At 50.7% G+C, this 24,064-nt stretch overlaps 2 protein-coding genes and 1 long non-coding RNA gene across 5 annotated transcripts in view; 1 reads left to right on the top strand and 2 right to left on the bottom strand.

Moving 5' to 3' along the window:
* The window catches only part of ASCC1 (activating signal cointegrator 1 complex subunit 1), a 37,739-nt gene extending 25,266 nt beyond the window's left edge, over positions 1-12,473 (bottom strand). Inside the window, exons 1-5 of the mRNA XM_074924237.1 lie at positions 12,412-12,473; positions 10,401-10,522; positions 9,089-9,188; positions 8,050-8,147; positions 6,410-6,588 (exon numbers count right to left, since the gene is read on the bottom strand). Coding sequence (XP_074780338.1) covers positions 6,410-6,588; positions 8,050-8,147; positions 9,089-9,188; positions 10,401-10,509 — 486 coding nt within the window. The 5' untranslated portion in view covers positions 10,510-10,522; positions 12,412-12,473. The remainder of the gene's footprint in view (positions 1-6,409; positions 6,589-8,049; positions 8,148-9,088; positions 9,189-10,400; positions 10,523-12,411) is intronic.
* Positions 12,032-20,384, top strand: ANAPC16 (anaphase promoting complex subunit 16). Of its 3 annotated transcripts, XM_074924240.1 has the most exons (4): positions 12,032-12,295; positions 13,989-14,146; positions 16,257-16,331; positions 18,183-20,364. In XM_074924240.1, the coding sequence occupies exons 1-4, from the start codon at positions 12,240-12,242 to the stop codon at positions 18,296-18,298; spliced, it is 405 nt and encodes a 134-aa protein (XP_074780341.1). In that variant the 5' UTR covers positions 12,032-12,239; the 3' UTR covers positions 18,299-20,364. The 3 variants fall into 3 exon arrangements, with proteins under 3 accessions (XP_074780341.1, XP_074780342.1, XP_074780339.1); XM_074924238.1 differs by lacking the exon at positions 12,032-12,295 and having other exon boundaries at positions 13,559-14,146; positions 18,183-20,366; XM_074924241.1 differs by lacking the exons at positions 12,032-12,295; positions 16,257-16,331 and having other exon boundaries at positions 13,222-14,146; positions 18,183-20,384.
* Positions 14,140-23,438, bottom strand: LOC141968945 (uncharacterized). Its single transcript, XR_012634959.1, has 3 exons — positions 23,322-23,438; positions 14,356-14,402; positions 14,140-14,258 (listed from the first exon to the last, which is right to left on the bottom strand). It is a non-coding gene; the product is annotated as an uncharacterized LOC141968945 (long non-coding RNA).
* Positions 23,439-24,064: the final 626 nt, after the last annotated feature.

The following is a 24,064-nucleotide window of genomic DNA, read 5'->3' as shown; positions in this document are numbered from 1 at the left end:
CACTTTTAACTCCAGAAGAAGCCAAAACCACTTGCCAGGCCACTGAAGCCTTTCTCTGTCTGAAAAAAGTCCATTGACTGAGAATGACAGCTTTGAAGTTTCTAGCTGTGCTTCAAAGTTTGAAATAAAACCTTTCAGATATTTAAACACTGCAGTATCTCAGGCCGTCAGAGTTTAATGCCCCACATCTCACTCAGCATTTTTCATGTCTAATGACAACATCCATACTCTTCTTTACAGTGGTGCTTCTGAGCTGCACTAGACGAGCCAGCCTGCAGCACAGAGGCGGGGGGCTTGCTCCCACAGCTGCGGGTGGGCAAAGCGTGGTGGTCTCCAGAAGAGAGAGAGCACGTACATACCTTCTGCTGCTGCTAATTACTTTACTGCTGACTGAAACCCCAAACCATACCACGCCAGTAGTGGCAAAGCATGTTGCAAACCTCAGCACTGTGCAGCAGCCTGAAACAAGCACAGACTAACTAGTACGTCAGGCACATCAGGAGCAGAGGAAAGAGGGATGCCTCCATTTCACTTCTCCCCACCTTCCCCTCTCTGCAGTGAAAGCCTTGCGGCTTCCTTTAATTCATCCTGCTGTTAACATGCATGACAGGACATGATTTCTCTCTGTCAGCCTTTTTTCTCCAATGGTATCTGTAGCCAGAGAATACTTGGCCCATCACAAAACAATAGCTCGGGTAACAGAAACTGGGAGAAAGTTCGATTCATCCTTGACATGGACAACCAGCCGATGTCACTCCCACAACGTGCGCAGATGATGTACAGTAATGAGAAAGTAGTTCTCAAATCAGAAAGCAAAGGCCCTACCCTCACTTTCTGCCCCAGCGTGATTTGTACTGTAAACATCAACCTGTCCCACAAGCAGCGTTCTCCCCTGAGCTTTCCAACATCTGAGTGTGGGCTGAGAGCTGACAAAGTGATGTCACATCTCAGCTCCACAAGCCACACTACCGCTGCCAGGGAGATTATCAGGGAAGAGTGGGCCAAGACCTCGATAATCTTCCTGATTTACTCCCTAGTATTTCAGAGAGCTCCTAAAAACCCCACTTACACCCTTACTCTTTCACAGGCCAGCAGATCCCACTTCTCCCATGCATAAAATAAATGCTTTGTTAGAGGTAGCTCTCCCTGGAACAGGCAATGTTTCTGCCAGTGTCTCAGCAGCCCTTCATGGCTGGATGCTGCTTGCTGAGATGCAAAAAAGCTTGAACCCACTTATTCTTATCCCAAATTATGATATGCTATCAGCAACCGCTGTGTCATCTCCCAGGAAGCTGCTATGTTGAATGCTATCAGTCCTCTGCAGGCTGATCAGCAGGGCCAGACAACAGCCACACAGAACCTAGAAGCATGTGTTCGTAACTACTGCTAAGGAAAAATCACATCCTCCTCCAGGGAGAATGAGCCCAAGAGACGTGATCCTGTCAGTACTGTGATTTTTGGGTCTTTATGGACATCTTCCAAAAACCTAAGGAACCCTCTCAAGGTAAGCTACAACCATAAAAGCATAAGAGAGGAGTGAGATTCAGCATCAGAGATGGGCAGAGGGATCCACTGGGATCTCAGCCATGCTCTCCGAGTGCCTCTTGGCGACAAGCTCCTCTTTCACCAAGTTTCCTCCCCCATGCAGTGGAAGGTGGGCACTCCTCATAGCACACGTCACGGTGGCTTGTGGCAAGTGGTGGCTGCCAGCCCTAGTGAAAGCAGAGCACCAGATTAGGGGAGGCGAGGCGTCACAGCAGGGAATCCCCATATTCTACAGGGGAATCTGAAAGCAGCGTATTGGCAGGAACCTGCTGGCAAATACAAACACATAAAACAGACACTACCATCTCTCTAAAAATTTACTGTTCAAACTTAGATTCTCTAAGGATGCACTGTGATGCAGGAAGAATATCCCTTTTACACACCATCCATATGTGATGACTGTCCATTTTAGTTTATGCCTCTCCCTGACACTGTCATGGTCAAAAAAACAACTAATTTCCACTCAGCCTTAAAAATTCTTTTTTTTCCCTCCCTCCTGCTACTTAAGACTTCTACCTTTGCTCCCTTCCTTTAGAAGGAACACAGAAAGGGTTTTATCTGGAGTCTTCACCTCTTTTTGCAAAGCCCAAGCATGCTGTTCCTCCAAATCTAAGGCCCTGTAGTAGGGAAACCACATGCCACAACACATGTCAGGCCTTCTACATGACAAGGCAAAGGATCAAACTCCCTAGCTCTTCCTCCCTGGCTGCATCCTCTCTACTGTCTTAAGAGCTTCCAATGTTTGCAGACAGCTTTATGGGTTTGGTTTTTTTCCTAATAGCAGGATACTGCATGCCAGCTATATGTCCTCTCCCACCCTGATCCACAAACAAAGGAGCGAGCCAGAAAAACAGCATTTCCTCAGAACTGACTGAAGAGCTGCAGGCTGAAAAACCCCTCCCATTTTCTGTCCCTTCCACTCTGAGATATAATATCTCATTAGCAATGTTTGATATTTACAGGTTGCCATATATTACAGCAATCATATTTCTTTTCCGTGCTACATCTGCAGCCTGTTAAGACTGCAAATGCTGTGTCTGCACAGCTCTGAAAGACCCAACTGTGATTTTTCACGGCAATATTACTGCAAAGTCTCTTCCCTTTTCCACCTGCATACTCAGACAGACGTTTCAGTCCTCCTCACTCTGACACTTACATGACTGTGCGAGGAGACTTCCAAGGTCATCCAGACCTCCCACTGTACCACATCAGTAATGAGCCTGTCCAGGTGAGCCACCTCCCCGTATTTATAGTAAATTAGCCTCAAAAGAGCCTCTCCTCAGCCCTGCTTCATTGCCTGGCAGCCCTAACCATACAGCAGTGGGAATGACACCTGAAGTGTTCTGTATTTCAACACAAGGTTCATCTTATAAAAGGCCTTAAAGATACACACACACACACGAAGTTAGAAAGCATATACCCACCAACATAACCCTATTCTATAAAATATAAATGAATGGTTGTCATGGTAACTGCTTCAGAGAGAAATAGAGTCCCTCACAAATGCTCAATGGCCAGAAGAAATCCTCACACATGCACACCTGGTCCTTTCCCTTCCTTACCATTATTACTGAGCTTCATTCAAAGACTGGAGTTTACCTAATTCTGCAATGTTTCGCACCAGCAAATTGCAAGAGGAAGAGAAGCACAACACTTCTGTCACTGAAACCTATTCAGATTTCTCCAAGTATCCTGAGAAATCCCGTTGCTTTGGACAAATCTATAAGCTCTCTTATTGCTCTGTGAGGCACAGTTTTGAATTACTGTTTTTCATTACTGATGTGCTTTCTAGCAGACCCTGCTGTGAGATAAAGTGGTATTAGAGTGGCATTACCAGCTGGTGGAGTGATTGAGAGACATACGGGGCTGCAATATACTCCTTGAACTAACAGGCAGCAATATATCTAGAAACTCTTTTGCTAACACCAAGAGAAGGAAGAGCAGAAAAATCAAGCATATATTCCTAGGCTATGCATATGCAAACGCCCAAATACCTGCCACTGACCGAATTCCACATTTCAAACTAAAAACGGAAACTCTAGAGCTGATGTAAGCAATACCAGGAACATTTCAGGCCCTCCTGAGAGGCACAAGGCACCGAGCAGTGCTAACACGACCCCGCAGCTTCCAAGCCAGGTCACCTTGTGCCCACGCAGCACGGAGAGCAGGGACTGCAGCCCCAGCCCTTCTGCCTCCACCCATATAGATGTGTCCTGACACAGGGCAGCTGCCGCTATTTTGGAAGATTCCCAAAAGCACCTTGATGACCCTGCAGCAGCAAAAGGCACGCCATGTCTTGAGTGCCGCACTCTTTCAGAAATATTACTGGCATCAGGAGGATTCATGCAGGGTGCTGGGTCTGAGTACAGTTCAAGTCTGAGGTTACTGAACACCAGAAGTAGCTGCTCGGCTGAAACACGTTCCCACATGCACACCCACGCTGCAGATCCCTGACCATGAAGCAGAGTCTCACAGAACTCAGTGCCGTCCAGACACAGAACAAAAACTGGGAGAGACAGAAGGTCAGGCAAGAGGAGGGAAAGTTAACATGACTACCCTGGCCAGCAGTGGTCTTGGCACTCCTCTGAACAAGCCTGGGTTTCTGCAGCTTTCTAGGACAAGGAGCACGTGGAGGTTTGTAGATGTTCCCATGGGGATTCCCTTCTGAATGTGACTGACAACACTGGGGAAAGCACCAAGATAAATTTATGAACATGTTTCTAAGTGGATGGCAAACCTCCCTGCCTGCCCAGGGATGCAAACTGATACTTAAGAGTGAGCAAGAGACAAACACTGTGACAGAGAGAGATCAGGAGGGGTCTGGAGAGCAAATAAGATCACCAGCTGAGGCTGGGCCAGTGGAGGGCTGCAGAGATGCAACCAAACCAGCAGGCAGGAAAAATGAGTGCTCCTGTGTGAGGCCAGTGTGTTGCAGGAATAAAGACACAGGATGAGAGCGTGAAAGACAGCATTACCTACAAAGATGAATAAAAGAGGCCACAGAGATGTGACACTGAATGGACTCACCTGACACCGAGGAAGCCTGTAGGCCAGAACCCAGCAAGACATACAGGATGACACTGAAGTTACTGCCCTGTACAGCAGGCAGGGCTGGGTTTGCTGTCCATGGGAAGGGACAAGAGAGATCCCCAGCACCTGCTAGAGGGAGGATAAGAGGAGTCTGGGATACTAAGGCTTCAAGCAGAGCAGGGCCAGATCACGAGGACGATCAAGTGAAAGGACTGTAACAACCAAAAGCCCAGGTAGGAGGGGATAAAGGGCGTGAGAAACACCAGACTGAAAGCAGTGCTCTCAGTCCAGGGCCAATGGAGTGAACAACCACTATCAGAGCCCTGAGCTGAAGTTATTGGCCCCCCGATGAGCTGCTTCTCTCCCTCTAATTTTGGTGTGTCCCCACACAAGGACTGGCACTAGAAACCAACAGAGGGAGCCAGGCCACCACTGACACCAGCCTGAGGTCCGGCACTCTCTGTCCAGCCAACGCTTTCTCAGGCTAACGTTTTCATCCCCCTGTCTTCAGGGCTTTCCTTTAATAAAGGTAAGCTTTAATAAAGGTAGCTGCCACTGCCTAATGGGGATAGACAATTGAGCCAGTGATATCCTCCTAGCCCAAGGAAAGGGTGCTCGTGGCATTGCACTGGTTGCTAATCCCTGGATCTGCTGGCCAATTTCAGTTGTATTTAACATCAGGTGGAAACCTGAGTGATAGAAAGTTCCTAAGGTGTTATGGAAATAGGCAGCTGGGCAGAGAAGAGGAACTTACCTCAGAACTGCCAGGAAAGACAAGACTGCAAAGCCAGCTCAGTTCTGCTCTTGGAGATGAGACAATTGACATGCAAGTGACCACAAAAACTTGAGCAAGAACTCCTGTCTCCCCAGATATCAGGTAATTCACACCCACATGAACTTCTTAAGATGTGTTATTTGCCAGATTGTATTTTCCCCTTTGAAAGGCACAAGCAGAAGTGACGGACACAAAGGTAAGAATATCAGCCCACAAACCCCTGCTGGGTGTATGCAGTCTAACCTGCAGCAGCCACAAAGAGGAACACTTCCCCTTGCCCAGAGCTGTCCTGCCAGCAGACTCAGAGGACACGGCAATTTAATAATACCATTCTCTCTCCTCAGCCCGGCCTTGTGCTTTGACATACCGCTTCTGTCAAACTAGAAGCATGCTAAAATAAACCAGGGAATACACAGCTTTCACTTCATTCTGTTCCTCATTTCCCTATGCCTAACTATTTCCTGCTGCTCTCAGTGCAAGATCTGAAGTTAAGTAGGAGGGACTGTCAGCAGAGAGTCTCATGGGGAAGAAGGGAAACGATTAGATTTGCAGGATGGTAACTACTTGTGCTACCAAGTCATTTCTTGCTCAGCTCCGGTAATGACACCCATCTTCCTTTGCTGTCAGTAACCAAAAGAAAAGTGAAATAGAAGCATCAGCAAACTTGTGAATTCCTACCCGGTTTCATGGTTACGTAGAAACCATATAAAATGTAGAAAGGTCCACTACATTATTTAGTGGCTTTCCTATTAAAAACAAAAAACCCCAACCATCTTTTGAATCTTAAGTATCCTCCCACCCAGGAAAATCTCTAAGGAAAACAAAATATTTTACTAACAATTTACTAAGTCAGCCATTTCACTTTCAGAAGATTTCACAACAGCACTCAACAAATTCAGAGCAGATCCAGCAACTTAAGTAAAAGGCCTGATAAAAACACATTCCTAGGAAATAGAATAGAATATATTCAAGGTAAATGCCAAAAAGTTATCTCAGTAAATTAAATGGCACCCTGCTGAAGGGCTTCTACTTGATTTTAATTGTCATGTGGATCGTTACCTTTGAGCATTTCTCCAGCACTTCCTCCTTGAACTGCAGGAATTTCTCCTGGATGGCAGGCTGGTTGAGAGCAATGGACAGGAAGTGTGTGAAGGGCTGCTTCTTACGGAAGCTGTCCAGGAGAACATCGATCCGCGTTCGGGCAGAGATGACGCCGCTGCGATGCTGCCCTGTAATCACTACAAGGAAAGAAAGCAATATCTGTCTGGTTTCCGTGAAGCTACAGTGAGACTACTGACACCCACGCCCAGGCAAAATAAAGAGTAATTAAATGGATCGTGATTTTACACAATACTTATCTGTGCACTTTAAAATATCAATATTGGAGGACGTTGTGAAGGTAAGAACATTTCACCCAGGAGACGCCAGGAGGGAATTAGAAAAACCTGCACAACAGCACCTCTCCACTGTTAGCCCCAGGCTCACTGAAGAGGCGTCAGGAATTAAAATCCCTGACCATGCACAGAGAAATCCTGCCAGACTCCCTGCTTGACTTAAAATGCCTGGCACGGCTGTATTTTCCTCTGTAAAGACAGGATGATGCCATCAAAAGTATTCCTCTGCTCTCAAGAAAGTCAGCGCTGAGTGCCTAAAAAACAATAACTAAGAGTCTATCATTTCAGCAGCTCTTCAGATTTCTGGAGCATTATTTCAAGTTTTCATAAAGGCAGACAAAGTGAAAAAGAAAAGAAAATCTATCAAAGATCAAGATGACCTATATCATTTTAGCATGCACTTCAAGGCACCAAACAGAGAACACTTGAGCTTGAAAGCAAAGAACTGCAAGGAGCAAAATTTTCTTGGCTTCCTATTATTATATGCTTTCAACATCTCTCAACCTTCCTAATAGTCCTTCACAGTTCTCAGGAAGAAGTCAAGACCCACTTCTTGAGAAGTACTGCCACATTCCTGTGCAGCATCACAGTTGGATCCCCCTGTCACTTATCCTCACCGCTCTGTCACGAAGGTAACTCCGCACCATGCCAATTACCACCGGAGCGTGCCTAAGGGCCCCCCTGGACAGCCACTCAGGCAGAAACCCGCATGGGCCAGGCCTTATGAGCAACGCCTCCCTTCTTTTTAAGTCACTGGAAGTGATGAGAAGGAACATACGGTACAAGAAAGCCTGCTCTCACCATCAGGATCAAGTGACAACACCAGAAAGGCAGCAACATCATCAAGACACTTCTCATATTAAAGCAAATGCTGAAGTTTATTTTGTGCATAAATATACAACACGGTAACTTTTTCTGGATGTATATTACAGTTTTTTATTAATGGAAATAAATAGTATTATCTTAAAAACAAAACACAACCAAAAAAAATCCAACGCATTCAGGCCCAAAGTTCTCAAGCCAGGCATTTAAGGCCCAGAACTGACTTCAGTGAGACTATTCATAGGCTTAAAATAAACATTTAAAAAAAAAAACCCAAACCCTTACACTGCTTCATAAGGATTTATAGACATAAAAAATAAACTGGGGGGAAAAGTAAAGTGATTTTCCCAGGGCCATAAAGTGAATCAGTGCCATGTCAGAAGCAGGAATTGAAGGAAAAACACCTCCTATACCCCATCCCTGCTCAAATCGTGTCTGTAAGAGCCAGAGAGAGAACACCCATTTTGTGCACATGGAACTCACCAATTTCTCCTTCTACTCCAGGCTTGGGAATGCTGATGGAGGTTCGAGTCTCTGTTTCTAGTCTCTTCTTGGTTTCTCCTTTCTTCCCAATGATGTACCTGGAGGTGTAAAAGTGCAATAGTCACTCACACCATGTTGCTGGGTCACTCTCCATCAAGTGTGTCCAGCCAGCAGATGAAGCAGGCTCGGAGCTGGCCCCTGGCAGCTGGGTCCCCCCAGACGTGCTGTCTCTGTGTTCGAGGGATGAAGCACTCAGGTCCACGGGCAGGACCCGATCCAGGCACAGAGGCTACTCCCAGGACCCCGTGCGTAACCAGCCCAGGACCACAGGATGATGTTGAGCTGTGGCTCACAACTGGATTAAGCTAAAGTTGGTCGGTCCATGACAGCTCTGTCCAGTACACCCTGCCACAGCTTACTTGGCAGCTGGGTTACCCCTTTTCCCCATTACCCCAGCTGACAAAGAACTAAGGGCTCTTTTTCTGCTTTTTGTTTTGCTCAAGGTAGTCATTAGCCAGCATCCAAATACATAACAGAACGCTTTTCCTTTACATTTCAGTTAAACTATTCATCCAATAAAATTGTCAAAAATAACTAGATAAAGCTTTGAACACTACAGGCTTCCCAGTAACCATCAGATTGGAGTCAACAGTCAATTGCAGTCGTGTGTGCTTTCTCTCAAAGCTTTCAGAAACTCCCCCCGCCAGGCTGCTCGCCCCAGTTCTTCCTCCCCTTCTTCCACCCTCCCTGACGCTTTTATGTTCAAGGGAAGAGATGCTCAAAAACTCTCCTGCCAGCAAGAAAGCACCACCTGCTGTCCCTGTCACAGGGAAGGCAAGGAGTCAAGCGTGGCACAACTGCACTAGAAAGGCTTTGCCAATCTGCCTCTTCCAAACACTAAAATCCACATCCACATCCACAAAACAGAATAAATTTCGGAGATCTGGCGCTTACCCTGACCTCAAAAAAAAAAAATTCTGCACTCAACCGCTTCCTCAGCCAGCAGCAACTCAAATAAACCAGAAACACACAGGCTCACTTGTATAATGGGCTGGGAACCTCCACTCTGCACTGGAAGCCTTTCTCAGTCTCTTCCACCACAAAGGCATCACAGGGTTCGTCTGCACAGTCACTGGGGCCTAGCAGAAAAAAAACAACAGACCTTGTACAACCTCTGTAAAGTTCGGCAGCGCTTTTTGTCGGACACTAGTCTCACAGCTGCCTTCTCCCAAGGTTAAATAAATGGACTCCCCTCCACTGCAGCTTTTTATTTCACCTCACTACCAGCTCCGGAAAACATAATGACTGCTTCTAAATCTGCCAGGCTGGGAGGTGTAGGAAAGCAGTACTTGCAGCCCAGGTTTCCTCTTGGCTGGAAGCTGTGCAAGTACTCAGTGGGAATGGTCTCTTCTCCTGGCTGGGTGGAAGCCACCAGCCCATTCAGAGGCCCTGAGCAGGAATTTAAAGTCACAAAAGAATATAAATAAAAAGTGAGGATAGTATTGATTCAAGGGTTCAGTGTTTCGGACAAACAGAGAAATTCTCACAGCTGTGGCACGGAGGAATTGATGCACCTTTCATCATGGGCCATTTAGTCTTGCATATTAGGATCAAACATGACTTCCAGAAAGAGGCCATGGTTTCTATCTCCTCTCCAACACAAACAGAGATGAATTTGGGTGGCAAGCAGCTTGTTAAAGATTTGTTCAATCCACTGAAAGGCAGGGTGGAGGGAGAAACAGGATGCAATAGCCACAACCCTTTCCATTTGAGAAATAACAGCTGAGCTTTTGTGTGCTCACAATTCATGCAGAGCTACAACATACAGGCAGAAAGATGAAGTAAAATACATCAGAACAGGAAGAATTTTTCCCCCAGAATAGGTGACACCTCCCGAAAGCCACATTATAAGATGCCAATTCTTCAAGGGGCAAACAGTCCAAGAGGATCTTTAGCGAGCAGCTTCCACTCCTGCCATATATGCAAATAATCACACTACCAAAAAGAAAGGCACTTCAGGAACCTGGGGAAAACAGATCTATGGAGCTCATTTTTGTCCCTCTTTACTGGAGATCTTTCACAGCCAACAAACATAACCGACAGTCAGAAGCACAGCCACCCATTAGGTAATCTGGATTACGTCCACTCTTTGTTCAGCAGGATCATCAGGGACCAATGCAAAATATTTTTCTCCCTCTTGAATACCTCACTCCCCCACACGGGCAGGTCTTTGTGCACATAAAGACATCAGAGACGACACCAGGAGGTCCCTAGGCATCCCTGGTGCCTCTGCTTTCACCTGTAGCATGTCCTGACAGCACCACACTCACCCCTCGCCCAACACTCTTTACCTGCACAGAAATCCTCCTCCTCCTCATGCTGGTAGGCCTGCTCTTGGATGAGATTCTTCCTGTATACTCGCCCCCCAATCCTTATCAGGGTGGGCCGCAGAACGTCCATCCTGCTCCTCCTTCTAATGCAAAAACAAAGACAGCTTTGCTAACATGCCAAGGAAAGGTAAATTTCGATGTTTCCTTGCGGGTAATTTGTAAGAAGCATCAGGGGAGCTCTGAGGGGCTCAGCAGTAAAAAGGGAGGCCTGTACCTCCACAAGAACATACGAGAGATTTCAGAAAAGCAGTACCTTCTCCAACCTTACGTCACTCATTCAAAGACTAATTTTATGAGCTTACAAGTTTACTCTTTGTCAGCTCTTAAAGCACAATCGAGTAAAACCAGGAAATTTAAGCAATGTAAGATAGGTAAGGAAGTATCGGGTTTTTTATCAGGCTTTTTGCCCCTGCAAGGAGGTCAACAGCTGATCACTGTTCTCCCTAAAACTCACAGGTTTTAGTTAAAACTCACTGCGACCCCAGTCAATATGCTTTTTCAGCACCATTCAGGATTCTGTTTCATCTCATTATTTTCCATAGCTGCAGATCAAAGAGACTCCAGCCTCTTCCAAGAATACCTCTACAACACTCACCTCTCTCAAAATACCTGACAACATCCATTAGTTTCTCAAAGGCCTAAGGAGCTTTTCAAAAGCAAACACAGTTCCCTGGATCTGCTCAGGAGGTGGCCGGGGAAGGGAAACAAAGCGCTCTGAGGGATTGGCACTGGCTGGTGTAAGTGGTTACATCTCCTGCCCTCCACATCAGAGCAGCATGGTAAGTTTGAGATGTCTGCGTAAAAGTCTTACGCTACCCTCCGTTACTCCAAACAATACTAGAAACATGGGGCACTGAGTTAAACTTTTTATGGCAGAGAACATTTAATGGTGCAAAAGCAAAGGCTGGCAATCCTCTGTCAGAGACTTCACACCTTCAGTACTTAAATTGTCAACATTGGATATCTTAGTTTGCCTTAGTTTTAGAACAGAAATTTCTGTTACTCAGAAAACAAAGCCTACAACCAAAAAATTAGCCTTCGTCAGGTTTACCTGTCCACAACAGAACCTTGCCTTTGAAGATGCATTTATCCTAAACTGGATTTATTACATGGAGTGACATGGGGTTCAGAAGGTTAATGCTCTTCCCCTCAATTAAAATCCCACCTTCTGAAATGACTTACAACCACCTGAACTTACATTTAAATAAAAAGGCATTCCTGTAGTTCAAGGAAAGATGGGCAGATGTGAACAGTGCACAGAGGAAGACACAGTAAGCCATGAACAAACTCATTGTTGCTGGCTTTGTTTCCACGCAAGCTTTTTTTTTTTTTTTTTTTTTTTTTTTAAAATTGCAGAGCTGGTGTCCCGTTTTCTGACTCAAAAACTCAGGAGCGACCACACCCCCCGGCCCTAGCAATGCCTGACGGGGGCCTGGCGTTACACGCGTGCAGGAAGAGTCATGCTGCCGCGAGGTGAGAGCGGACACACAAAGCAGCCGGGGCCGCAGCCCGAGGGCGGGATTAGGCCAGGCCGCGGGGCTGCCGACGGCGGCGGGCAGCGAGCCCCTAAGCGCGCAGGGAGAGCGGCGGAGGCGCAACGGCGCGGCCGGGCCGGGCCCCGCCCACCCCTGCCAGGCCTCCGGGCGCTGAGCCCAGGGAACGGGCAGGCCCCGACGCCTTAAGGCGCCGCTACATGTAAAGCCCCGGGGGAGGCGGCGGTACGGCCGTTGCCCACGGTTACCGCCCCCCCCACCGGAAGTAGGAAGGGGCCGCGCGCGCCGCGCGCCCGCCCGCCCCAGCATGCACCGCGAGCGCGATCACGCGCGCCGCCTGCGCCAAGCCGTGCGGGCACCCAGGTGAGGTTCGGAGGGGCCGGCGCGCCCCGGGAGCGGGAGGGGGGCGTCCCAGGAGGAGAAGGGCGCTCGGTCGAACGGGAGTGGGGGAAGAGGCCGGCGCCGGGGGCCTCACTCACCGGGAAGCAGCTCGCTACGGAAGCCGGGGAGGGGCCATGGCGCGAGGGGGCGGGGTAGGGCGGGGCGCGGGGCGGGGCCGCGCATGCGCCGTGGCACCACCGAGGCTGCCGCCCCCCCTCCGGCGGGAGTGTGGGCGAGCGGCGGCGCATGCGCAGTGCGGTAAAACCGCCCCTCTGCCCCCCGGCGCCTCAGGCCTGGGGGTCGCTGGTGGGGTACAGGCGTCGGCCTGGCCTGGCGGCCCCCTTCCGTGTTCGCCTCTGCCGATTCAAAATAAAAATCCTGCACCTATACCTAGGAATACACCAGGTTTTCGAGCCCCGGTTGAAGACATTTCAGCACAAACCATCCCGCCTCCCTTACGAGCGGGGAGCCGGGCCTGCCCAGCTCTGTTGAGGAAGGTGTTGCTGGATGTATCGGAGCCATATGAAAGATTTCTTTTGTGCAGGCATTTTCCTTCACAGCCTGTAAGCACCCAGCCTCCGAGACGCTGTGCATTTACGGTATTACACAGGGTAAATGAAACAACCTTGGGCTTAACTGTGAATGAACACACAATTCCTAGTTGTGACAATCTTTTAAAAACGTGTTTTCTCCACCAAATCCTTGAGTGCTTTCCAAAGGCACTGCCTGTGTAGTGTAAAGAGTCTGCAGAAGTGTATTAAATAGGATGACAGAAAAGTATTAAATGGGCAGGATAATTGGAAAGCGCTTATAAGTGGTTTGGAGGAGTAGCAAGTGCTGTCATTTAAAGTGCCAAGTGACAGCTTTTTTATTATCAGAGAGGTGTGTGACGAGTTTTAAGTACTCCATCGTGACAAACATCCAACAGCCAATACCTCTTAAAAACAAGGCTGAGATAAAGGTATGTGAGAGGCGACAGAGCTTGTGCTGTGCAGGCAAAGGGCCGCTCAGCTGCTGATGGTTTAGACCAAATGCAGTGTTTTAAAAGCAAAAGCACATCTGGAATGATGCAGAGAGCGGTTGCTGTGAATAAGGCACAGCGTGGCTTTGTGCAGGATGCAGCACTGGAACTGGCAGTCCTGCAGGCTTCCAGGTTTTATGAGGCAGCGTGATTTTTTCTGTTTGTGCTCCTGGAAATGAGGCAAAAAAATGGGGAAAAAAAATGACTTTTTATGACCCTGGAGAGCAGGAAGAGCGCCAGGCAGCTGAAGGCCAGTGAATTCAGGCCAGCGACCTGTGCCAGGTTATTTTTATTCACGCTCCAAGCGTCCTGCTGAATTCCCAGGCCCCTTTGTCCGGGGTAGGGGGGGGTTGGAGCGTGGGTTACCTTCAGTTTCTGGGTGCCACCGCGTGGTGCGACAGCTAACTGCACCCATCCCCTCAGCGGGTGCAGGCAGCCTCTCCCACGCATGCAGGGCAGCCTTCAACCACCAGCGCTTTGAGGCTGTGAAGCCACGGAGGGGGGGTGGCAGCCCAAAGCTGTGCTCGCTGGCTCTTCCTGGACCTCGCCGCCTTCATCTCTATCAAGATACATGCGTGGTCGCTGGCTTTGTGCCCTGGGAAACTCCCGAGACGCCCTTCCTCACTCGGCTTTGCTCCCTTTTTGTTCTTCCAGGCTGGGACGGGGTGAAATGGCAGCCTCTTCCTCATCCTCTTCAGCCGGTGGAGTCAGTGGCAGCTCTGTAACAGGATCGGGGTTCAGCGTTTCGGACCTGACGCCGCCCCGAAAAGCCCTCTTCACTTACCCCAAAGGAGCTGGGGAGATGCTGGAAGGTGATTGCTCCTGCCCTTCTCCTTCCCCACTCCTCCTGGTGCACAGGCAGCCCTGCGAGGGAGTTGCCAGGCTTGGCACGCCGCTGACTTTCTGGACTTTAGCTGGCAAAAGCTGGAGGGAGGAAGGAAGCACCAGGGCTTGGGTAGGTCCGAGCAGCCCAGGCTCTCCCACCAGTTGTTCATGAGGAAATGACTTTTCTGGCAGTCACCTGCTTTTTAGCTCCATGACAACACTTCAGAGGAGGAAGCTATCTACCTGAAAGGGAACATGACGATGTTAATTGCTCATTGTTAGCTAATCCTTTGATGTCGGGCAGGAATTACTGTAAAGATAGCTGAGGCAGGAATATTTTTCTTGGCAAAACATGGTTTGGCGTTGGATTTGGCTGAGCTAGTACAGGAGGCAGCTTGTATCCATGCTGGTCAGGAAACACAGGGCTTGCTTTTGCCCTCGGCCCAAGTTAAAACCTCACCACAGAGGTCTGTGACAGGATAAATTAGGACTAGATCTCTTTTAATCCTTCGAGGCTGAGCGTGTTCACCTTTGGGCTCACTCTTGTCAGAGCGTTTCTCCAGGGCTGCCAGGAATGGGTCAGGGCTCTGATCCAGCCTGGCGTCTTGCATTTGGGTGCCCGGGCCCTGCCACCTGCTTCGTCGGGGTTGCCTGAAGGAGGACCCAGACACGTCACAGCTGCATGTCCCTGCCCCTGCTCTGGGTGAAGGAGGAAGGGCAGGTCCTCCAGATGGCAGGGTTAAGCTGGGGTCGGTCTGTCTGTCTGCCTGCCTGCTCCCCTTGAACTTCCTGTGTCACTGTGAGCCTGAAGTTCATTGGGGTGGCTGGGATGAGGCTCGAGTGGCCCTGCAGCTCAGACATGACACGGCAATGCAGGGCAGCTGGGAACTGATGGCTATGTCGTTTAAGGACTGTTTTTATTACACATTAGAGCCCATATGCCAGTCTATTGAAGTAATTATGACTAAAGGCTTGCTCATAGAACTTAACGAGCCCTCAAAACAAATGAAAATAATGAAGCACTTCGTATTACCAAATAGGCAGCTGTTCCTCTTGAGAGCCACTCGGCCGGACAGCCAGGCTGGGGAGTTGGAGGAGAGGGAAGGGTACGTTTGGAAATAGCACAGTGCAGCACCAACACAGCTTTTTGACAGCTTGCAAGAGGATGCTCTGAGCCCAGTGAAACTCTAACCCTTCCCTCTTATCTGGGGTTCAGCTTTGATTTTCCCGGGTCTGTTTCTACCCTCAGTCTTCAAAATTGCTTCTCTTGTTCTTATGGCATTGTCATCTCTCACAGGCACGGAGCTTTTTTTTCTGTGGAGATTTTGCTTTGGGCTGACCTCTTTACCAGTAACACAGCAGTTCGTCTGCTGTGGGTGGCAGCAACAACTAAACACTCTCCTTGTCGCAGGAAGCTTTAAGTTTGCTTTCTAATTTCTCAGATAAAAGGTGATACACCCTTTCTTCCGTCAGGAACATACTAGTGGGGTAGATGCATACCAGTTTCCTCTTCAAAAATCCCCACTGACTGATTTTTATTGTTACTTTAACTATCATCTCACTTGTTCTTAATTAAACCCTTAGGTATTTGGGGTTTTTTTTGAAGGAAGTATTATAAACTATGTTGGTATCAATTACTGACTTAGATGGCAAGATACACATCTGAAATCCTTTATGTGGGGTTATGGTCTAAGCCTTTGGGAAATCATAAAGCATTATAAGGACACAAGCGTCTGAGCCCTGAGGGAATTGGAGACTGCCATAATATTATCTGGCTTCTCCTTAGCTTACCTTCTATTTAAAATGGACCAAAACTGCTTGACAGAGGGGATGTAACAGAATATCAGCTGGGATGTCTCCCAGGTAGCACAGTCCTTCCCCAGCGGCACCAGGAGCCAGCTGAAGCCCTGCACATGATTTGGATGCGGGGCTGTACAGGCCACAGACCGTAGCACTGCACGCTCGGCACAGGGGAAAGTGTCAGAACGAGGCAAGTGGGGAAACCCACACCTTGAACATAAAAATAGGTTGGCGGCACCCAGCTGAGGCTGCTCAGTCTTAAAACTCAGATTAAACCACCTCTTTTTCTGTTTACAGATGGCTCTGAAAGATTCCTCTGTGAATCTGTCTTCAGCTATCAGGTTGCATCTACATTAAAGCAAGTCAAACACGGTAAGGACTGACTATTTTAACTGCGTGTTGATCAGGGAAGATGGCAGGGGAGCGCAGAGAAAAGGCTGACATGTTCTCGGGTGCCAACCACAAAAAAGCAGAATAGCCTTTTAAGTTGGCGAATTAGCGCTAAGTCAGACCATCATCGAGTCCTTTTGCAAGCCCTATGCAAAGCGACGGGAACCCACACAGCCTGGGTGGGAACAGGCTGTGCCTTTCGAAGCTTGTTTTTCCATCGCCGTGTGCCGCACTGCCTTCACGAGAGGTGAGGCCAGAAGAGGAGGTTATGGGCAGGAAACGCCCACGCTCTGATCTTGGCCCAGCGCTGACTGTCTCTCTGGCCTCAGGCAAAGAGACACTCGATTCCACCTTTGTTTCTCTGCTGAGGCCTCGTGACACCAGCAGGGTCAAGCCAGGCTTCCAGAGGTGCTCAGGAGACGGACACGCAGGTGCCTGGCGTGGCGTGACGTGGCTGACTCCACTCCCTACCTCTCCAAGAAAGTGCCTTTATGTCTTGTTTGAACTTCTGCTTCCGTCCTGGGGCCTTCGCCTGCCGCCCAGGTGCCTGTAACTGAACGATGGGCTTCACTGCACAGCAGCTTTTGTTCTCAAGACGCTGGGCAGAGCTCAGGACCAGATCACGTCTGCTGCTTGCGGGTCACATCCTTTCTGGTCCCCACCTCTTGTCAGCTACAACGGGTACTTCCACATGTTGTCTCAGAGCGGAGAGGTTTCCTGTCCTCTGTCGGTCCGGGTTGTCAGGCAGAGATCTGAGGGTGTGCGGCAGCTTGTAAGGCCGTGATCCAGTATTTCCGAACCAAAAATCAAAGCTGGACTTGAAAGCTGTTGTTTCCACAGCTCCAGCACTACTGCGGCCATAGCTACCAGGGGCTGCTGCACAGACTGGCCCCCTGATACGCACCAGCCTTTGAAACTGGTTTGTGGAGCACCAGTTGCTTCCCTGTAAGAAAGGCTAAAAAAAAGATCAAGGTCATCATTTTTTGGCTTGTTTGTTTGACAGTTCCCAAAAGCACTTGTTAGCAGGAGGTGGAGTGAGAACAGTCCCTCTTAGAAGCACCCACTGCTGCAGTCAGCAGAAATCACACACGTTTTGTTGCACCTCTTGCTAGTAAGTCTGCTTGTACCGGGCTGCTTTCCCAAGGGGCTGCTGTGCTGTTAAACTTCCAGTGAAGGTGAGAGAAGAAGGGCTGTTCTCATCTCTGTACCACTGCAGCTAATTTAATCGAAAATGGAGCCTCCGTGCCCAGCACACAACGGGTTTGAAATAAAGCTGAGAGGAACAAGGTGTCTTGGGGCTCCCAGGGAGGCAGCCCGCCTCAACGTGGGGACCTTCGCATCATTAGCACACTCTGATTGCAGGGCCTTGGTACAGTCATCCAGGTCTTCCTCAAAGGACCTTCATTAAAATGAGGAGTTCCTCGTGCTGCACCCTGCTCTACCGTGGGCTGACCGAGCTCTCTCTCAACTTCTCTGTTCTTTTGCACTATAAATATTTATGCTAAAGAAATGAGCTTCATCCTGTTTTCGCCCCCGTACACTAATCGGCCTCGTGTTTCCCTGTTAGGACTTGAATTTACACGGCACGGGCAGGGATGGGTAGGTACACATTCAACACTGGACGAGGCAGAAAAGCCTGTCGCCGCTTCCTCCTGGGAGCGGGCGAGCTCGCGCTGTTTGCATAGGGCAGCGTGTAGAGGGGGGTTGTATTCAAATCGGCTTGGTGGGTCTTATTCTGCTCTGTTCCTCATTGACAGCTGGGAATCTGCATCTAATTGAAAGGTTTAATTGTGCTGTCATTGCAAACCACAGTTACCTTTGAACTTCTCACAGATCAACAAGTCGCACGGATGGAAAAACTAGCCGGGCTGGTGGAAGAGCTGGAGGCAGATGAGTGGAGGTACAAGCCAATAGAGCAGCTCCTGGGATTCACTCCCTCCTCAGGCTGAGCGTGTCTGGATCGCTGCTGTCAGGGAGCAGAAGAAAAACATTCTCTGGCCTGGCTTCAAAACACACCCTCATTTATCAGGATGCTGACAGCTGCATCGGCGGGACTGGGCTTTTTGTTGGTTGTTTTTTTTTTTAAGTTGAGAGTGGGGATCCCCCATAAAGCTGCCAGTAAATAGAAATGACAGGATCCTTTAAGTCCTCTGCCGTGTTACGGGCTGGCAGGGCTCCGTTTCTGTAACTTGGAAGGTAGGATCAGTTTTACAGAACTCGGAGAATCCCCCTGTTATTTACAGAGGAGGGAAGACTCACGGCGTAGGGGTGGGGAAAGCAACCCAGTAACTCGGTCTGGTGCTTCCCCACCCGGCTGGGAAGCCCACATCTTTGCCACTGAAGTCGGGCCTCTGTAGACCAGAGGTACGATGCCGTGCCAAAAATGCCTTCGGCCCTGGCTGTGGTTTTAGGGGGTGAACAGAACGAGAATTGTCCCGGGTGGGTTGAGAGGGGCAAGTGGTGAGGCTTTCTCCAGAGGTACCTCCTGTATGGCTGAAGCTGTTTTCTCTCCATTGCCATTTCTCTTGTCTCTACACAGCGAGTGCTGGTAGGACACTGCTCTCTGGTGCAGAAGCTGTATCTTTAATGCCCTGAAACTCTTTTTCCTTTTTATTATGTATTAGCTTGCTCTGGGATAATAAAATAATTCTGTCTTTGAAATCATTTATCTTTTCAAAGCTTGGCGGGGGCGGGTTGATGAAGGAAACAATCAGCAGTTCAGTAGGTAACAGGAGGTTTAATGAAGCTCAGAGGCAGCTCAGCTGTTACGATGGTCAACTTAAGTTCAGTTTAAAAAACCCTCTGAGAGGAACCACCCTTGCTTTATGCTCAAAAGTGGATTGATTTAAATCATTTTAATCCCAGTTTAACTCTGCCAGCAGAAAACCCTTATTTAAATCCATTCATTTTAATCATTTTGTTTTTCGTTTGTACTTCTGTTCTTGAGGGGAACTGGTTTGCCATTTTCTGGCATAATCATTTCAACATGTTAATTTTCTGTTGATTAGAGCCTTGACACCATGTTTTTGCTAGCCAGCAGGGGAATCAGCTCAGCATTGTATTGAAACAATTGTACGACCTACTGCTCCGGATGCCTAATTCTTCCATTTTCAACATCTTATTTACAAGATGATTTTATTTTTACTCACTCTTTCAGTCCAGCCACATCTGGATGGAAACAGATTCATTTGAATCCATCCCCATCTTAGCTGTATCACCATCAATTTGTGTTAGCTAAGGCTAAGGGGAAAAAGTTCTGTGTTTGTTTCTGTTTATAAATGAGTTCTAGTATCAGAGTCAGCTTTTCAGGATCCAGACCTGGTCTCTTGGAGCCGCACACCACGCAAAACCTGGCCCGGATCTGCAGACACAGCCCCAGTTCCAGCTCTGCACCAGTGGAAATTCACTCTACGGGTTCTGAAACCACGTACGGGCGTTCTCACGTAAGGTACAGCTCAGCTGAGACGTGTCCCACGCTGCCTCCCCCGTGCCCAGCCCGGAAAACCTCCTCCCCGGTGCTGGCGGGCTGCCAGCCCCGGCGCTGCGGGGGCCTCCTGCACAGTCAGCGGGTCCTCGGCCAGAACCGCTTTAAACGTCACGGCATTTGGTATTAAAACTCCATCCCAGATGGGGTTATTTTGAAAAGAAGGGAACGTTTCAATCGTCAACTTGTTTGTTTGTTTTATAGCAGCTATTTTTAGTCCTGCTTACTCCAGCCACCTAGCCTTACCTTGGCCAAAACTTGCCAAAAATACCCCCGGTATCAAGACAGCGTTGCGGGGTGTAAGAACGGAGCCTTGCGCCGCCGACGCGCAGCAGCGCCCCAAGGCCCCCTGGCTCGGGCCGAGTCCCACCCACTCACCGACCCTACGTGCTGCAACCCACGTAATCGGATGCGGGGTGAGCCTTTCCTTTTTACTGCTCCACACAAAACTTTGCCTCTCCGCCAGCCCTCCGGGGCCGCCGGGGGAGCGGCGCCTGCGGCTCTGCTGGTGGGATGCGCTGCCCGAGCGTGGCCCGGATCTGCCCTGCAAGCGCCATGTGTGTGCTGAAGGGTTTAAAAGAACAAGGGTCTGAAACACGGTGGGGCTGAGATTTCCCCAGGGCAGCTCCCCCTCACCCTCCTCCCATTCCTTGTTTTCCAGCCATTGCACGGAGCAGGGAACGGCCCCGGCTCTGTGCCGTACATGGCTTGTTTGTATGTGTGCCCAGCACCAAAATAGACACATGTGTGAGAGCCATTGAGAGGAAGTGAAAAGTTCACCCTGTACAGTACTACAAATGCAAAAACATGTTGTTGGCTGTTCCCTCCTCCCGCTCAGTAAACACTTTATGTAAGGCGGCGAAAACCAGAGGGAATGCTGCACGGTAAAATAAAAATCCAACAAACCCTACACTCCCCCTCCTCCAAAGACAGGTTTTCCCTGGCAGCTGGAAACTCCAGCTGCCCTAGTTCTGCTTTGCAGATCTGTGGGGCAGAGCCAGTGGTAACTGTTCCTCCTCGGGGCTTGGAGCACCATTCCCCCTCACCCTGGGGGTCTCTGGAGCATGGCCGGGGGCTGGGTGAGCTGCTCGGGGGCTATTTGGAGGCTGCAGCTGGGAGCGGAGCAGCAGGGGGAAGGGAGCCTGTCAGCTGCAAGAAAGTTGATGCGGGGAGAGGAGGGAAAATAAAAAAAAAAAAAAAAAAGTTGAACAAAGAGCCCCGTTCAGGGCTGCTGGTTGGTTTTCCTGTGGGTGCTCGCAGGAGAACGTTCTGTACCAGCGCGCAGGCCCCGCTCGCGCCTCCCCTCCCCAGCTCCTCGCGCTGCTGGCCGCGGCCCCAGCGCCAGGGACGGGGCCAAGGCACGCGCTCGCCTCGCCGCCCGGCCAGAACACGGCACTGCGGAGGGCCTCTCCCCTCAGCGAGGATGTGGGAGCGTGGGGCAGCACCCAGCAACCCCCCCGCCAAAGCACCAGCTGCCGGCTGGGGCAAAAGCATCCAAGGGGAGGTGAATTACACAGCCCCCACCCCGCAAACGGCACGGTGCCGACTTGGCATCCCAGGTGCCAGAACCTGTCCACCGTCCCCCTGGGACGCACGTTCCTTGTTTCTCCGCCCAAGTCCCGCACGTCGTGGCGGGCGGGCACCCTGCCTGCAGCTGCTTGTCCCGGGGGGCGAGAGACAGGCCCAAAAAGTTTGGCAGCGGCGGCAGAGACCTGCCCGGCCGGCGGCACGCCGGGACCTGCCGCGGCGGCGTCCCACCCACCCAGCCACCCGCCCCGCGGCCTTCGGCTCGCCTGGTAGAGCTGGGCTCGGCGCGGTGGAGGAGGATGCGGGGGGTCACCCCTCGTGTGCCAGTTACCCCCTGGGGACCCGGTGACCAAGGACAGGGCCAGAGAGGGTGCAAAGGACACCCACCCTGCAGACACTTAGGGGAGACCCCAAAACCAGCGGGCTACTGCCAGCTCAGCCCCTTTGTTATGTTCCTCACATGAATGCTTGGACACGGAGGATCATACCAGCCTCTGTGTCAGCCCCAGCCGGTGACCACGTGCCAAAATAATGTGTAAATCTGACTGAAAGCAGCTTTTTGGGCCACGGAGCTGCTGGGAACCAACGTGAAGAGAGGGAGCACGCCATGGCCAGAGGCAGCCACCCCGTGGAGCAGGAATTTTCCCCCCCCAGCATACGTGGGGCACGGTTTGCTCCCGACGTGCGCTGAGGCACTCTCTGAGCCCCCAGTACATCTCCTCCCTTCCTCCTCCTCCTCCTCCTCCTGCTCCCCAGCCCCCTCCCCCTGCAGCCTTGCAAAACCGCTGAGCTCAGCACATCCCAGGCAAGGGGCCCAGCCAGGACCCTCCCCAACGCCAGCCACCCCCACCGGCTCCTGCTTAACCCTTTGCAAAGCCGGCCAGGCTGGAAATCGGTGTGATCGAGGAAATCTCATCGCGGGGGGGGAGCGTGGGGGGGTGTCCCACAAGGCACAGCCAGCTGGGAACGGGCTGTCCAGAAAGCTTCATCCCTCATCCTGAACCACCCCAGAAAGGGCAGCAGGTTGGGGTGGGGGAAAAAAAACCAAAACACTCTGCTCAGCCACAAAAATCACGCTGGGTTTATGCCAGCAGCAGTACCCAGGGAGTGGAAGCGCAGGGATTCCTAATGCTGCAGTTGAAACTTTGTTTTCTAGCCCCAAACCATTTCTAGAGGCTCTGCTGCAGAAGAGCAGCCCGGGTCGCAGCGTCTTTGGGGAAGGAAACCGAGCTGCAAGCCCCGTAACACCTCCCCTCCCAGCAGAAGCGCGAGCGTGCAGCATCACGTTGGGATTATTTTATTTCAGAGATCAAAAATTATGTTTCACTTTAAAACTTGCTGTCACACCAGAGGCTGCTCGCTTCCCTGCCTACCCGGCAATGTTATGGCAAAGAAAGAAAAATATTTATGCTTGGCTTTGCAATTCAAGCTTATTTTTAGCAAGGCGCCTTCCCTGTGGTCCTTTACCTCTTTTTCGTTTATTTGCCATTTTCCCCCTGTTTTGACCCCAAAGCCAGCAGTTCCTCATCTATTTTCAGCCTCACCCAGTGAACATTCGTACCAAGGACTTGGCTGCGGGGAGAAAAAAAAACCCACGAGCTAGATTTTGTTAAAAACAGGATCCCAAGCACCATCCAACCGTTTCTGAGCGTGCGTGTGCATATTTCACCGTATTGCGCGGCGAGTGCACAAATATCGGTGTCTATTTTTAACAGCTGGGGTTGGGGTTTGTTCAGTTTTTCTCCCAAAAAGCAGAGCAGTGGCCTTGTATGTGTGGGCGCAAGCCAGGGCTTGTTCTCAGCTCCCCGCACATCCCCTCCGCCCCGCGGCTCCCCGGGATGCTACAGGCTCCCCTGGCTTGGCCCTCCGCTCCCAGAATGATGACGGATTCAAGCCCTGCTTCTCTTTTGGCTCCTAAAAAGCGATTTCCCCACTGCGGTGGGTGCCTGGACCCTCCATACCTGCTGCCCCTCAGCTCTTGGGTGGGAGAGTTTGTCCTGTCCCCCCTGCCGCAGAGGTCACAGGTGTGACACCGGCGTGGGGGGCCTCTCCCCCGCGCTCCCGGCTGGCGCTTGCTCTCAGCCGTGTTTACCACCGGGCTGTTATCAATCTCTGCTCAGGAAGGACAGTACCCAAGATAGCTCCCGGAGTGACTTCAGAGTGTTCTCAGCTCCTCCGATAAAGCCACAGGCACAGGCAGCGGGCGGGAGGACAAACAAAGTCCTTTATCGCCAATTAATGGTCCTGCTGCTCCCTGTGCTCCTCAGGGTCTGGCTCAGGGAAGGTCACGTACGCAGGGGCAGGCCCGGACCTGCGGGGACACACACGGGTCCAGAGCAGAGGGCTCGGGGGAGGACAGGGTCTTGCCCACGTTTTACGGGACCGCCGGGGCAGCAGATGGGGGTTACCCCCGGCCTGGCACTGAACAAATCCGCCATCCCAGCAGGGCCGTGCCCTGCTCTCACCGCTCTCAGCACCCCCCGATTTTTAACACATTTCACTGAAACAGCCGTTTTTTTAAGAAACCCAGACAAGGCCGGTTCATGCGGCACCATCGCCCCCATCCCCGCGGCGCCTTGGGCTCTGGGTTTGGCCCGCAGCGGGGCCGCGGCGAAGGCGAGTCGGCCTCGTCCGGCAGCCCCCACCCCGAGCCCAACCCCTCGCGGCCCCTCGCCCGCTGCCGTGCCAGCCGGGGCCCGTTTCG

This window comes from Athene noctua, chromosome 21, assembly GCF_965140245.1.
Source record: "Athene noctua chromosome 21, bAthNoc1.hap1.1, whole genome shotgun sequence".
Classification (NCBI taxonomy): domain Eukaryota; kingdom Metazoa; phylum Chordata; class Aves; order Strigiformes; family Strigidae; genus Athene; species Athene noctua.
Note: the sequence above shows the minus strand (reverse complement) of the source record. Positions and strands in the feature narration are given on the sequence as shown.

What these genes read in the sequence shown, in the direction of transcription:
- ANAPC16 (XM_074924238.1), top strand. Translation starts at nt 13,906, where the DNA reads ATGCGTGGTCGCTGGCTTTGTGCCCTGGGAAACTCCCGAGACGCCCTT. An exon ending in AGCTGGGGAGATGCTGGAAG is followed by an intron (nt 14,147 to 16,256) that starts GTGATTGCTCCT and finishes TTCTGTTTACAG; the next exon opens with ATGGCTCTGAAAGATTCCTC. An exon ending in ATTAAAGCAAGTCAAACACG is followed by an intron (nt 16,332 to 18,182) that starts GTAAGGACTGAC and finishes AACTTCTCACAG; the next exon opens with ATCAACAAGTCGCACGGATG.